This window comes from Budorcas taxicolor, chromosome 5 (assembly GCF_023091745.1).
Source record: "Budorcas taxicolor isolate Tak-1 chromosome 5, Takin1.1, whole genome shotgun sequence".
Taxonomy (NCBI): Eukaryota; Metazoa; Chordata; class Mammalia; order Artiodactyla; family Bovidae; genus Budorcas; species Budorcas taxicolor.
Genome location: NC_068914.1, coordinates 113,830,692 through 113,847,224, shown reverse-complemented (window position 1 = coordinate 113,847,224; position 16,533 = coordinate 113,830,692). Strand labels below are relative to the sequence as shown.

The 16,533-nt window shown below is 44.9% G+C and overlaps 1 protein-coding gene across 1 annotated transcript in view; it reads right to left on the bottom strand.

The window, feature by feature from the left end:
- Positions 1 to 16,533, bottom strand: part of RFX4 (regulatory factor X4) — a 152,285-nt gene that overhangs the window by 70,446 nt on the left and 65,306 nt on the right. Inside the window, exon 5 of the mRNA XM_052640515.1 lies at positions 3,476 to 3,537. Within this exon, the coding sequence (XP_052496475.1) occupies positions 3,476 to 3,537 (62 nt within the window). The remainder of the gene's footprint in view (positions 1 to 3,475; positions 3,538 to 16,533) is intronic.

Here is a 16,533-nt window from a genome sequence, read left to right as displayed (position 1 = left end):
ACTAAGAAAACACATTGCTGCAAACTTTGATGTTTGTCAGAGCCTCTTATGGCACATAATACAAATACAGATTCTAAGGCCCCTTCCCAGGACAGGGGATAGGGCCCTAGAATCAGCACTGAGACAAACCACAGGTAATTTGCATGCACATCCCTCTGGGATCCACAAGCCTGCTGGGTGTGGCCCTGCAGGACGTTCCTGGCTTGATGAGACCGTCATTATCTACTATTTGTAACATAGCCGCTAACAAGGTGCTAAGTGCTTTACACACATTACCTGATTTCATCTCACAAAGCCCCTGGGAGGCTGGAACTGATTAATATCCCCATATTACAGACTAGGAAACTAAGACCCAGAGAATTTAAGACATCCCAGATCACCTAGTGAGTAAGCAGTAGAGGCAGGATTTGAGCCTGTAAATATGGTGCTTTTCACCTCTAAGCCAGTGATTCTCAAACTTTACTAATGACAAGAATCACCCACAAAACATATTAAAATACAGACTCCCAGGTCCCACCCCCAAAGATTCTCATTTAGCAGGTCTAGGGTCATTTTGTGCAATCACATGGCAATATTAATGTAGGTAATTCTGGACCTCGATTTCAGAAATGCTGTATAACGTGGTAACTACTCTTTTCTACTGGTAGCGATTTGGTGGTGATAGCCAGGAAATAACTCAAAGGAGAAAACACTCTTGAGTTCTGGGAGAGCCTTCCTGGGGAGGGGAGAGCTGAGCACAGGTAACTTTCCCTCCCCCAACTCCCCCTCCACTCCGGATACCATTCTGTGATACTTCTGCTTAGAGGGCATCGCGCCTCTATCTGAATGCCTGCTGGGATGAAGAACTCGGACCCTCCAAACGCAGCCCAGCTCATTTTAGGTCAGTGTAGTGATCAGAAAGTTCTTCCTTATGTCGAACTGATTTCTATCTCCTGTGCCTTCTACTTGCCAACTGTCATAACTGCCTTCCCACCTGGAAGGCACTCCTTTGGTGGGTGGGGTGGGGGAGTTCCGTTTGTTCTGGGAGCCCTTCCAGGTGGGAAGGAAGTTATGACATGCCTCCCTAACTTTACAAAGTCCGCCTTTATTCTTTCTTAAGCTCAAGATGGTAATAACGTAAAATCAGACCACTTCTTGATTTTTCAGAGTATACTGCTAGAATTGCCAACTGCAGTGAAGCTAGTGACGCTAGTGCTCTGATCACTTCTCAGGTTTTTATTTCAGGTCTGTAAGTTTTTTTTATTTCAGGTCAACACACTCTGCACCAGCACACCACCCCACACCCATTTAGTCTGTCCAGGTAAATTTGCTGAGGGATTGTCGCTGTAAGGGGCTTCCCTGGTGGCTCAGCGGTAAAGAACCTGCCTGCGAATGCAGGAGCTGCAGGAGACTCAGGTTCAATCCCTGGGTTGGGAAGATACCCTGGAGGAGGGCATGGCAACCTCCTCAGTATTCTTCCCTAGAGAATCCCATGGACAGAAGAGCCTGGTGGGTTACAGTCTACAGGGTTGCAAAGAGTCGGGCACGACTGTCTCCGTAAGGCCAAGTGCCATGTTGGAGACTAGAGCTTCTTAGTACCTTTCATTTGGTTGAATGTGTGACCAACCTTGGAGGATGCTTATGGAGAGGATACAATGAAACTGAATTTTTAAAGATATTTCCCCATTTGCCAACCTCTAGGTCAAAGAAAAAGGAAACAAAAAACAAAAGCAGGCTCTTAAATGTAGACAGAATGAAACTTTCTCCAAGTTTATGTAGGATGGGAAAACTTTCCTTCTATCTTTACTATTTTTATTGCCTATTTTTACCATGTATATCATTACTATCTACTTATACTCTTTTATCTCAGAAATGTGCAGCAATGTATTGGAGCCAGTGATGCTAAAAAGACCATGGGCTGGAGGAAAAAATAATTCCTTTCCATTCATTGAATAGCCTTCCAGCCATCCACTTATCTGTGGATTGAATTGCCCTTGTGTGCCAACCACATGCTCACCAGCAAACAAGAAAGAAAGAATCTGGGTTTTCTACTTCATACTCTTACCAGGGCTGAAAACTCATTTTAAACAAATACTTGAATTCTTCAGTATGAATGAAATTTATTCTTCAGAGGAGTCACCCTGAAAAATTATTAGAAATGTATTCCAAAATACCCCTTGGTCAAAATTTTTCTCTTTGAAAATTGCCCCCAGAACTTTTGAGCCACATTAAAAAAAATTAGTCTCATTTGATTTTCAGACCTTTACTAAAAAGGGTTTCCCCAGTTTGATCATCTACTTTCCACATTCTTTATCCAATTTGGCTCCAAAGTTAAACCTACCCTTGGAGGGTAGGAATGTGCTGCCCAGGGATGGCCGGGGGCTGGGATGAGGGGTACCGTATTGGATACACTGCTTCTGAAGCACTTTAAGTGACAAGTCTTACAAGTCCTATATGTGGTTGCTGTGTTTTAATAAAAAGTTTCATTGTTTTATAAGTCAGTGTATGTTGATCCGCTACCCAATATGGTCAAAATGTTTAGAAATGCTGCATAATACAGCACTCCCTAGTGGAGTCACCAGGTATAATTTGCATAATGAAGGTTCTGACAAGTCCTGCATAAAGGAACCTGTTTAGTTCAGAGCTTACCAAACTTTCATGGTCAACAGACCTTCTTCACAGAACACCTAGTCACTTCCAACAGTCTTTTGAAATACCCTTTGAAATGAGTCTTTATAAATCTAGATTTTTGTGAAGCCTGGGCAGGATAGGCAGAGATTCCCTTCCCAATGACTCTCACCCGGGAGACAGACGCCTGCACAGCCTTCTCACTCCTCGGGTCACCTCCTCAGTAAGGCCTTCCTTCCTAGGCTACCCTTTCTAGACCAGGCCACTGTCTTGTTATTCCCTAGGGCAACCCCCTTCACAATCTAATGATATTTGTGGGTGTGTGTCTTCCCGTGGAGAATATTTGCTCCGTCCAGGAGTGCGGGGACCTGTCTGCTCATGTCTCCCCAGCAGTTAGCACCATTATCTCACAGCAGAAAATGAGAACCAAACATTGGGGGGTTGGTTGACAGAATGGGTGACTGGGAAGCAGGATGCCTGGGTACCACAGCATCTTTTGGCCCATCTCCCTTGCAGGCATTGGTATGTGTTGCTTCTCTGGCTGATTGGATTCTGTGAGAGTACACAGTTTGCTGATCAAAACAATCTGAGTAACCTGGAAACTGGTCAAAAGACCACAAGGTGCTCCTTTTAGAAGATGCTCAAGACTACTTCACATAAACACCTACAGGCAGGGTGGCATCAAGTCGGATTCCTTAAAGCAGCTGGTCTTTGGACAGCATCTCTGTTAGGGCTCCTAGGAGAGGGGGCCACTCCCACCAGGCACAGACTTCTCCCCAGACTGAGCTCAGGATGAGAGGCCTGGAGTCTGGGTCTCTGGAGGCCCATGGACGCGCGCTCTGCAGGTGGAAAGGCCGTCGGTGCTTACTTTGACTGTCCGCGGGTCCCGAGTCTCCTGGTGGTTAACTGAGGAAACTGCTGCCTTATGATCTGCAAGTCAAGCAAGAACCAGTTACCCATCGGAAAAGGCTGGGAGCACAGTGACTGCGTTTACAAACGGCAATCTAAACAACAGAGGAAAACGTGGACCCTGGGCTGGAGGAAAACGTGGACCCTGGGTTGCAATGAGGGCATCTGACAGGCCCCCTGAGAGGACCACAGGTGTCAGGGGGGTCAGGAAGAGACCACCTGAGTGATGCAGGGGCTCTGGATCCTGAGAGGGTCTCGCTTGGCTGCTCTGGGCTTCCCTCCCTGCTCACAATGTAGGCAGTGCACACACTGACTCTGAGCCTGCCTCTCCCCTGTTTACAGCCCTCCAGTGATGGCTTCCAACGTACCTGGAACCAACCCCCCACCTCAGCCTCTGTAACTTGTGCTTACCTCCTGGCCTTCCTCTTCGCTGACTCTCACCCTGACTCACTGGATCCCAGCCACACTGGCTTTCTTTTTTTTTTTTCTTATTTCTGAAACATGGCAGGCTTTCTCTTCATCGGGGGCCCTAGCACTGCAGTTCCTTCTGTCTGGAGTACAATTTCACCCAGTTCAGTTCAGTCACTTAGTCATGCCCGACTCTTCAATCCCATGGACTGTAGCACGCCAGGCCTCCTGGTCCATCACCAACTCCCAAAGCTTACTCAAACTCATGTCCATCGAGTCGGTGATGCCATCCAACCATCTCATCCTCTGTCATCCCCTTCTCCTCCCGCCTTTAATCTTTCCCAGCATCAGGGTCTTTTCAAATGAGTCAGTTCTTCCCATCAGGTGGTCAAATATTGGAGTTTCAGCTTCAGCATCAGTCCTTCCAATGAATATTCAGGACTGATTTCCTTTAGGATGGACTGATTGGATCTCCTTGCACTCCAAGGGACCCTCAGGAGTCTTCTCCAACACCACAGTTCAAATTCATCAATTCTTTGGCGCTCAGCTTTCTTTATAGTTCAACTCTCACATCCATACATGACTACTGGAAAAACCATAGCTTTGACTAGATGGACCTTTGTGGGCAAAGTAATGTCTCTGCTTTTTAATATGCTGTCTAGGTTAGTCATAGCTTTTCTTCCAAGGAACAAGCGTCTTTTAATTTCATGGCTGCAGTCACCATCTACAGTAATTTTGGAGCCCAAGAAAATAAAATCTCTCACTGTTTCCACTGTTTCCCCATCTATTTGCCATGAAGTGATGGGACCAGATGCCATGATCTTAGTTTTCTGAACGTTGAGTTTTAAGCCAACTGTTTCACTCTGCTGTTTCACTTTCATCAAGAGGCTCTTTAGTTCTTCTTTGCTTTCTCTTATAGGGTGGTGTCATTGGTGTATCTGAGGTTATTGGTATTTCTCCCAGCAATCTTGATTCCAGCTTGTGCCTTGAGAGCCTCCATTTCTTGAGATTCTTTTTGCCTTGAGCACCCCATTTCACCCAGATCCTCACAGTATTAGCTCCTTCTCCTACAACATATGGGCCTCAGGACAGTCATTCTGCCTATGCCTTCTCTGCCCAGCAGGTGCAGAGTAACACAAGAAGACAACTCCCACCCCCATCATGAGACACTGCTTTCCTCTTTTCTCTCACTTTGAACTCTCTGAAGTTGTCTTGAGCTCTTATTCTCTGAGTACTTATCTTACATCTCCTTCCACTTGAGCACAAGCTCCATGAGAGCAGGGACGTGGCCCAGGCCACAGGTGAAGAGAGCTCAATCTGTGTTTATTGAATGAAGGCATGAAGCCCAACTCCGGGGGCTCTGGAGAGCCTCCTTTGCTCATTTGCCTAGTGGACAATGCAAATTGCTGCTGCTCAGGACAACTACACAGATTTGCCAGAAAGCTAGGAGGAGGAGCCATCTGCCAAGGTGAAAACACAACCAATGCGTGTCTTTCTTGGTGTTTAGAGCAATGATGTGTGTGAACAGGCAGGATGGTGGAGGGGTTCTGAGCAAAGGCTTTGGAGCTAGATTACCTGGGTTAGATCAGAGCTCAGCCATTTGTTATCTGGGGCCCTCCAGCAAGTTATTTAACATTCAAATAACTCAGCTTCCTCATTTGTAAAATGGGAATGATAATAACATCTACCTCAGAAAATCTTTGTGAAAATTTAAAACGTAAACATGTAAATAATTTGTAACAGTGCCTGGCAGTTAGTAAGTGATCAATAAACATTACCCATTATTACCAGTGATTATCTTGATGACTCATTCATTCTGTCTCATTTCCAGGGACTTTTAAGTCTAGCCACATTCTTCCAGCTCCCTTCCTGGCTGGCTCAGCTGTAAAGAATCTGCCTGCAATGCAGGAGGCCCAGGTTCAATCTCTGGGTCAGGAAGATCTCCTGGAGAAGGGAATGGTAACCCACTCCAGTATTCTTGCTTGAAAGTGAAAGTGTTAGTTGCTCACTCATGCCTGACTCTTTGTGACCCCATGGACTGCAACCTGCCAGGCTCCTCTGTCCATGGAATTCTCTTGGCAAGAATACTGGAATTCTTGCCTGGAAAATTCCAAAGAGTTGGACAGGATTGAGCAACTAACACTTTCATTTTCCCTTCTAATGCAGCATTGAGCAGGCAAGCATGGTCAGAGAGAGCAAGTGTGTACACTGTCCTTCATGAGAGAGGCTGTTGCTGGTTTTCCACTAGCAGGGCATGAGCTATGAGCATCTTTTCGTTCATCTCTGTTGGTCCACTCACCTTTTCCAACTACATTGATTCTCTCATTGATTGATTTGCTCATTCATTCAACAAACATTTACTGTGGTCCTATGTGAACCTGGACTGACTATCTAACCTCTCGGTGCTTTAGTTTCCTCCTCCAACATCTGAATACTCAGGGTCTTCTGTAGTTCTCCCCTCATCAGAGGGATAGATGTTGGTGGCCCCAACTGAATCAGCATCAGCAGGGTGGAAAGAAGTGGAGAAATTAGACAGAAATTGAAAATCTGGAATAGACAGCATGAAGGTTGATTATTTCTGTATATCAGGAAGTTGCCAACTGTCTCCAGGGTAGAGAATGGCTGGCACAGTATTTCTTTATTTGAAAAGGGATGAAAAAAGCTGAAATCCTCACAAGGATGGTTAGAGAATCTAATAAGATAACATCATGATGTCACTTTTGGAAGTAAGAAAAAGTGCTTTTAAGATGTAATCTTGTAGTGATGATTTGTTCTGTAGAACAAAGCGATGCAGTAAATCTCCGAATTCTTTAAGGGTGTCACTTCTGAGACAACACATCCCTGGTTTCTTTAATCTCAACTCCTGTAAGCCAAGGATGTGAGCTTCTCACTTTGTCTACATCCCTCTCAAATTGTTGTGACCCATACATCCCCAAAATATGAAAACCCTGATTCAAAAAGATACATGCCCTTCAATGTGCATAGCAGCACTATTTACATTAGCAAAGACATGGAAACAACACAAGTTCCCATCCACAGATGATTGACACAGAGGATTGATTTAAGAAGATATAGTGTATATACAGTGGAATATTACTCAGTTATAAAAAAGAGTGAAATACTGCCATTTGCAACAACACAGATGGACTTAGAGATTATTGTACTAAATGAAGTGAATCAAAGACAAATATTATACAATATCATATGATATTACCTATAGGTGGGATCTAAAAACAGTACACATGAACTTATTTACATGACAGAAACTAAGATTGAAAACAAATGTATGGTTATGGAGTGAGGAGGCATAAATTAGGAATATGGGATTAACAGATGTGCAGTATCGTACATAAAATAGATAAATAGCAAGGATTTACTGTATCACACAAGAAACTTTAATACCTTGTAATAAACTATAACTGTGAACTGTGGTGTTGGCAAATTTGGAGCTATATGTGGTGTTGGAGAAGACTCTTAAGAGTCCCTTGGACTGCAAGGAGATCCAAACCAGTCAGTCCTAGAGGAAATCAGTCCTGAATAGTCATTGGAAGGACTGATGCTGAAGCTCCAATACTTTGACCACCTGATGCAAAGAACTGACTCATTGGAAAAGACCCTGATACTGGGAAAGATTGAAGGCAGAAGGAGAAGGGGACAACAGAGGATGAGATGGTTGGATGGCATCACCGACTTGATGGACTTGAGTTTGAGTAAGCTTTGGGAATTGGTGATGGACAGGGAAGCCTGGCATACTGCAGTCAATGGAGTCGCAAATAGACGGACATGACTGAGTGACTGAACTGAAATGAACTGAATAAACTATAATGGAAAATAATCTGAAAATACATATTATATACACACACACACACATCTGAATCATGTTACTGTATACTGGATACTAACACAATATTGTAAATCAACTATTTTTGTTGTTGTTGTTCAGTCGCCAAGTCAAGCCTGACTCCTTGGGACCCCATGGACTATAGCACGCCAGGCTTCTCTCTCCCTCACCATTTCCCGGAGTTTGCCCAACTATATCTCAGGTTTTAAAATTGTTGCCACCTAAGGAAATGTAGCACTAAGCATGGGGTTTGACTCAGGGGGTCAGTGACAGGACTCTAACACTTTGTTTGCTATGCAGCCTAAGACCACACCAAGGTTTAGTGGCCTCATCCCCTTGAGTCACTTATATTAACTCTGGCCAAGGATGCCCTCCAGTCCCTTACCCCATGTTTGGTTTCAGAGCCAAGATGTGAAGCAGCTGTTCATAGGGTACAATTACTGAACAGCTAGAGACATGGCAGCAGCGATGGAGAGAGAAGTACAGGAAGTGTAAAGACAGATCCACATGTTCTTCACTTTAGTTAAAAGTGGGTTGTGATCTGGGTTCTGAGTTTTCTATCTACTCAAGCAAAGAAAGTAGATACAGTCAAGTTAGTTAGTCCAGTGTCCATAAGATGTTGTTTAGTAGCTACGGGTTCGACTCTCTTTTGATTTCATGGACTATAGTCTGCCGGGCTCCTCTGTCCATGGGATTTCCCAGGCAAGAAAACTGGAGTGGGCTGCCATGCCCTCCTCCAAGGGGTCTTCCTGACTCAGGGATCAAGCTCAGGTCTCCTTCATTGGTAGGTGGAATCGTTCCCACCGAGCCACCAGAGAAACCCATCTGTAAGATAAATGCATATCAGTTGCTTAGGAAAAGCAGAGGTTTTTTTTTTTTTTCAGTCTGGGAAATTTTTCTATGCAATGGGCATAACAGTAAGGTGCCATGTTTAAAAATGCTCTGATATTAGCAGACATTTTTAAAACAATGATACTGAATCCTGTCAAGGGTGTGGTAAAACTGAAAAGCTCATAGATTGCTGATGACATTGTTTATTAGTGCAAGCCTTCTGAGAAGCATTTTTACCAATCAATATCAAATGCCACAAAATATTTATACTTTTTCTACTAATTTCAAGGGAAAAAGCTAAAATAAGGAAAAGCTCTGTGCAGGGCTACTAATGAGACTGAAAAACTGGAAACAATGGAAATGAACAATGACAGGGAACTGGCTAAATAAATGATTGCATATCTACCCAATAGAATATTATGGTAACAAAGTCTATGCTATGACACAGAAAATGCTTCTGACATAATATTAACTGAAACAGCAGGCATCAAAATTTATGCTAGGGTTGTAATCAATGTTTGTACAAATATAGGAATGAAAACATAAAAATGGATATTTGTTAGGGTAGCAGGATGGTGGGGAGAATAAAAGATTTTTATATAATGTGTTGTATACAAAATCAACTCTTTTTTGGAAATAGAAAAGGATTTTCTTCCTATAAATATTCTTAATTGACAAGGAAGTTCAAGATATTCTTGAAGGAAGCATAAAAAATCTGTAAGAATGTTATACTGGTTATTTTTCTTTTTTAAAAATAGATCACTCCCTACAGACAATACGTAGATTTCTTTTTTTTTTTTTTTTTTTTTGACTGAGAGGCTTGATTCTTACTTGATTTAACAGAAAGGGCAGAATTGTGAAATCTTTTAAAATGTTTATCCAAATGGTGTGTAACATAACATCCACAAACCAAACAGCAGTGCCTGGCCCTTGGCCCCTAGACTCTGGTCCAGAGACATGTCTGGAGGCACAGGGAAATGAGGACAGGCCTTCGGGAGGCACTGGTCTTGTCCTGCCTTTGTGAGACAAGAAAACATAACCAGCGTGTATGTGACTTTTTGCGTTAGGTTCTTGAGGAACTATCAAGTCATAGAACAGGAACTGTAAATTCACAATCAATTTAACTTATGATTTCCTCCAGAGCCAATGGGTTTTATTTACTCCTTTTGAAATATGTGTAGATACTGAGGGCTTCCCTGATGGCTTGTGCTTTCCTGGTAGCTCAGCTGGTAAAGAATCTGCCTGCAATGCAGGAGACCCTGGCTTGGTACCTGGGTTGGTTCCCTGGAGAAGGGATAGGCTACAGTCTCCAGTATTCCTGGGCTTACCTGGTAGCTCAGCTGGTAAAGAATCTGCCTGCACTGTGTGAAACCTTGGTTCGATCCCTGGGTTGGGAAGATCCCCTGGAGAAGGGAAAAGCTACCCACTCTAGTAGTCTGGCCTGGAGAATTCCACAGACTATACAGTCCATGGGGTTGCAAAGATTCGGACACGACTGAGTGACTTTCACTTTCACTTTTCCCTGGTGGCTCAGTGGTAAAGAATCTACCTGCCAATATAAGAAAAGCAGGTTTGAAACCTGGGTCGGGAAGATCCCCTGGGGAAGGGAATGGCAAACCACTCCAGTATTCTTGCCTGGGAAGTCCCATGGACAGAGGAGTCTGGCGGGCTACAGTCAATGGGGTTGAAAAAGAGTCAGACATGACTTAGGGACTAAACAACAACAACAATACACGCAGTTTTACTGTCATTGAGATCAGCATCACCCTTTGATGAGTCACCCAAGACAGAGGCACTCCCAAGACTCCACTCTCTTCCTAACACTGCACAACCCCTCTCCTGTTGGTTCTGCCCAAGACATCCAGTGGATTTCAGCCACTTCTCTTGATGCCCTGCCATAGCTCCAGCTCCTATGACCTTTCACCTGGACCACAGACTCAGCTTCCTAACTGGCTGCCCTGTCTCCGGGCTTGCTGCTCCACCAGCAGGATCTTTCTAAAATTCAAGTGCGATCATTTCATTTTCTTGTAGAAAACGGAGGGCGCCTCTTCACTACCCACACTGGAGAAAATGCCAGCATCCTCAGGCTAGCCCAGGATGCCCTCTGTGACCTCCCCCAGCCCAGCTCCCAGCCTCAAATCTGGACTCTTCCCCAGTGTGCTCCCTGAGCTTCAGGGACATGCTGATTCCTTTGTCTGGAGTGCCAAACCCACCTTGTCTCCCACTCAACCCAAGGAGCTCCTCTCTCTCTGAGCCTCCCCCGCTTCCCCTGGGACCCTACTCATGAACCCTTAGGTGCCCCTGCCTCTCTTTTCCTAGTAAGCCGGGAAGCAGTAGGACACGGAGGTGAGTTGGTTAAGCACACAGGCAAGTCCTAGCTCAGGCACTGTGCCCATCACTTTGCACATACTGTCTCAGTCAATCATTACAAGCCAGGTTCCACTGCTATTTCCTCTGTATAGATGAGTAAACTGAAACTTGGAGAGGCTAAGTAACCCATACAAAGCCACACAGCTCACAAGGTGCAGACCTGGGATTTGAATGCACCCCGTCTGACACAACACTCTACCACAGCAGTATGGTTCCCTCTGAATGAATGAAGGTGCCCCAAAGTCCCTCATTCCTTCCTTTCACAGAAACTTGTCTTTCTTTTATGTCATATTCCTGCATTTGTTCATGCCAGGTGTGTTGGAGGAAGGAAATGATTTCTTCTTCCCATCTATACTTCCAGGAAGGTTTCTTTTCAGTTCCCCCCAACTCTGACTCTCTTGGAAATGTTCTGGTGGCCTCGGCTATGAGCAGCATCTGAGAGCACTGGCCCCTAATAGGCGGGAAATGTGGGAAACTTTGGAGAGGACTGACATCAGCAGGCAGATTGTTGTCTCCTCCTGGGTTGGATCTACCCACAGCCAGTAAAGAGGAAATCCAGTGATTAAACACTCCTTCTGCTTGATGAAAATATTAACAAAGTAAAAAGTCCTTTTTGGATAAATGAGGTCCCCAGGTGGATTTGGACTATGGACAGAGGTTCATGACATTGTACAGGAGGCAGTGATCAATACCATCCCCAAGAAAAAGAAATGCAAAAAGGCAAATGGTTGTCTGAGGAGGCCTTACAAATAGCTGAGAAAAAAAGAGAAGCAAAAGACAAAGGAGAAAAGGAAAGATATACTCATTTGAATGTAGAATTCCAAAGAATAGCAAGGAGGGATAAGAAAGCCTTCCTCTGGGATCAATTCAAAGAAATAGAGGAAAACAGTAGAATGGGAAAAAGACTAGAGATCTCTTCAAGAAAATTAGATATACCAAGGGAACAATTTCACGCAAAGATGGGCACAACAAAGGACAGAAACAGAATGGACCCTAACAAAAGCAGAAGATATTAAGAAGAGGTGGCAAGAAAACACAGACGAACTATACAAAAAAGATCTTCATGACCCAGATTACCACGATGGTGTGATCACTCACGTAGAACTAGACAACCTGGAATGTGGTCAAGTGGGCCTTAGGGAGCATCACTATGAACAAAGCTAGTGGAAATGGAATTCCAGCTGAGCTATTTCAAATTCTAGAAGATGATGCTGTTAAATTGCTGCATTCAATATGCCAGCAAATTTGGAAAACTCAGCAGTGGCTCCAGGACTGGAAAAGGTCAGTTTTGATTCCAATCTCAAAGAAAGGGAATATCAAAAAATGTTCAAACTACTGCACAATTGCACTCATCTCACACACTAGCAAAGTAAATCTCAAAATTATCCAAGCCAGAGTTCAACAGTCCATGAACCGAGAACTTCTAGATATTCAAGCTGGATTTAGAAAAGGCAGAGGAACCAGGGATCAAATTGCCAACATCCGTTGGGTCATAGAAAAAGCAAGAGAATTCAAGAAAAACATCTACTTCTGCTTTATTGACTACGTCAAAGCCTTTGATTATGTGGATCACAACAAACTGTGGAAAATTCTTCAAGAGATGGGAATACCAGACCACCTTACCTGTCTCCTGAGAAATCTACGTGAAGGTCAAGAAGCAACAGTTAAAACCAGACCTGGACCAACAGACTGGTTCCAAATTGGGAAAGGAGTACATCAATTGTGATGTATAGGAGTACTGTATATTGTCACCCTGTTTATTTAACTTATATGCACAGTACATCATATGAAATGCTGGACTGAATGAAGCACAAGCTGGAATCAAGATTGCTGGGGAAAATATCAATAACCTCAGATATGCAGATGACCCACCCTTATGGCAGAAAGTAAAGAAGAACTAAAGAGCCTCTTGATGAAAGTGAAAGAGGAGAGTGAAAAAAGCTGGCTTGAAAACTCAACATTCAAAATACTAAGATCATAGTATCCGGTCTGATCACTTCATGGCAAGTAGATGGGGAAACAATGGAAACAGTGAGAGACTTTATTTTCTTGGGCTCCAAAATCACTGCAGATTGTGACTGCAGCCATGAAATTAAAAGATGCTTGCTCCTTGGAAGAAAAGCTATGACCAACCTAGACAGCATATTAAAAAGCAGGGCATTACTTTGCCCACAAAGGTCCATCTAGTCAAAGTTTTTCCAGTAGTCATGTATGGATGTGAGAGTTGGACCATAAAGTAAGCTAAGTGCTGAATAATTGATGCTTTTGAACTGTGGTGTTGGAGAAGACTCTTGAGAATCCCTTGGACAGCAAGGAGATCCAAGCAGTCAATCGTAAAGGAAACTAGTCCTGAATATTCATTGGAAGGAGTGATGCAGAAGCTGAATCTCCAATCCTTTGGCCATCTGATGTGAAGAATTGACTCATTGGAAAAGATCCTGATGCTGGGCAAGACTGAAGGCAGGAAGAGAAGGGTACGACGGAGGATGAGATGGTTGGATGGCATCACCGAGTCAGTGGACTTAAGTTTGAGCAAGCCCCAGGAACTGGTGATGGATAGGGAAGCCTGCCATGTTGCAGTCCATGGGGTCACAAAGAGCTGGACACAACTGAGCAACTGAACTGAACTGAAGTGAATTTGCCAGCGGGGGACAACCCAGGTCAATACCTGTCTACTCAGTGGACTGACAATTCTCTGTGGCCATAGGCTCCTCCATCAGGAGCTCAACGCCCTTGTGCAATGCCACCTTTTCCTGCCATCTTTTCTCTTTAAATTACCAGTCAGGTGCCCCATGCTCCATCCAGGTCAGCCTACTGCATGTAGCTGAGTTCTCTGACTGCTTCACAGCTTCTGGGCTCCGTACCTCTGTACATTCCACCTGCATCTGTCTGTGCCCTCCTCACCACTGTGCCCTCAAACCCACTACCCCATATACACCGTCTGCCTCCATCACAACTTTCCTGATTCCCCGACCAGGTAAGAGCGCTTCCATCTCCAAACTGCTGCACCTACTGCTTCCAGCCTGTGACCAAGTTCCACTCTCCCTCTGTTGTCAACATAACCTGTATCTCCATCTTTACCAGCCAGGATCTCACACCTGGGTTGCTGCAACTGTCTCCTTTTGCCCCTGCTGCCAGGCACGCCTCACCTTAACTACTTCTCAGTAAAGCCTCCAGACAAGTCCAAACCCACCAGTTCCTTCCTTCATTCTGGCTCACCTCTCGTCTTCCCCCCTCCCCATCCGATGAAGTATCGAAGGATATTACCACTTTTTTGTTGTTGTTGTTTGAGTAAAATTGCTTTCCAATATTGTGTTAGTTTCTGCTGTACCCCACTTTTTTAAAATGTGCTAAATTGAAGAGCCCCTCCCCCCCCCAGAAAATGCCCTATGTCTCTTTCTTCCATTTGAACACCAGGCTTTTTCATCTATCAGATGAGGATAATAACACTTCTTCGGCCTGACTTTCAGCCTTAGAGCAGGGTCCGAGAAGTTAGAGAGTGGACCTAGGGCTTTGTCAGCCAGGAGGACGAGGAGCCTGGAGGCTAGAGGATCCACCTCAGTGGGATTTCACTGGCTGGACCGGTGAAGAGGTGCTGGGGAGGGTCACCTCGGCTAACACATCTCTGCCTCCCTCATGATGTCTTCCACGAGCCATCATCCTTTTCTAGCACATTCTCTTCATTGGCAGAGGTAGCACTGTATCTTTCCATGTTTTGATAGATCTTCAGAGGATTCTCAGTTAACTCAGTTTTCAGGCTTTTGCGGTATCTTGGCTCAGAGGTAAAGAATCCATCTGCCAATGCAGAAGAAGCAGGTTCTATCCTTGGGTCGGGAAGATCCCCTGGAGAAGGAAATGACAACCCACTCCAGTATTCTTGCCTGGGAAATCCCATGGACAGAGGAGCCTGGCAGGGCTATAGTCCGTGGGGGGGGACGCAAAAGAATCGGACATGACTCAGTGACTAAACAACAGTATCCAAAGCCATATATCTGCACTGTTAGCATCTTTAGTTCCGTTTGTGAAAACGCTTTTTCTCTAAAAATATCTGATAGCCAAATCCTCTTTTCCAAAAAGAGAGAAAGGTCATTTCAGATAAAGCAGGAAGAGGAGAGGAAGTCTGTTAGCAGTGGGGGGTGGGGGATGGGCGGAGGCCCGGCTGCGCCACATCGCTCTCTGCCCCACTGGAGGTCAAGACTTTTCCCACTCTGAGCAAAGAAAGCTGTTGCCGACAGCACCTCCTCCCTCCAGCCACAACAAAAACCTGTGGGAAGGGAGTTTGCTTTTTTTTTTTTTTAAAGTGTTTCTTATAGGCTGAAAATTACAAATTATTCTCCTCTCCTTTCACGAAATAATCAACTGGCCCCTGAATCTGAAAGCCCAGCACAATTTAGTTGGAGTTTCAAAATGCAGGGTTGGTTCAGCCCCACTAAGGCTGTTCAGCTTTTAATTTCTAGAGCAAGACTCAGCAAACAGTCAAACACTTTTGTGAAGCAGTGAGAGCCGAGCTTCGCTGTTTGATAAATGAGCAGACGGCAGGCAGCCCCTCTTTCTTTTTTTGTATGGATTCAATGAAGCCTGCCTAAAGAACACCACACGCTGTTCTAGCTACTGATCTAACATTCCGCGACATCCCAGTCTTCCAAATTCCCTTTAATTACTCGGGAATCCCACCCTCCGCTCTTTCAGCCTGGGCAGACAGGGCAGGGGGCTCCCCAGGCTGGGGGGTGGGAAGTGGAGAAGCTCTGGAGAGCTGGTCTCTCGGGGGCTGCTGGAAACTTTTCTTGGGTAGTGGTTGGGTTATCTCCTTCGACGGTCCGTTTTTCATTCCATACAACACATCGTTTTAGGTAGAAGAGAACTCAGCACACAGGCTACCCTGACATGTGGGTGCAGTCTTTTAAGAAATATAAGCGGGTTTGGGCAAATGGTTCTGAAATGGCATCTTCGAACCCTCGGCCTCCTTTAAGATAAGGAAGGGGAAGAGTAAGAGGAGGAACGGAGGCCCACACACTAGACGAAGTATTACTTTTGGCACTAAAGTTAATCCTAAAAACCACACTGGAGGAGAACATGATGGTTGCCGTCCCACAGACGAGAGGCTGGGCTTTATGGCGATACAGGCTGCCTGGACTCACAGACACCAGCAAGCTGGAGAAGCAGGGATCCAGCTCCATGGTGTTTTCTGTTCACCACTTTTGCTGACCCCCAAGGGAGCCAGCAAGGCATCCACTAACTGCATGAGACCCTCAGTGTCCTCTGTGGGTGTCCCCTCAAGAGACACCTTCAGAGCCACATACGGAAGCCACTGGCCTCATTACTCTACAAATAGGCCTTGTTTGATTTTGACTCCAAGTCGTACTGTCCTGATCCAGGTTGATCTCCAAACGGAGTCATCGGGGATGTGCTAAGAAAAGGCTTTGGGTTGTTCCCCCAAGTTCATTCCCGCTCAGTAGGCAAAGATGTGCCACTGACAAGAACTAATCCAGAAGTCCCAGTGCAATGAAGTGGAGATCCCCCCAGACTCCGAGGGAGACAAATTCATGTGCACAAAGAATCAAGGCTGC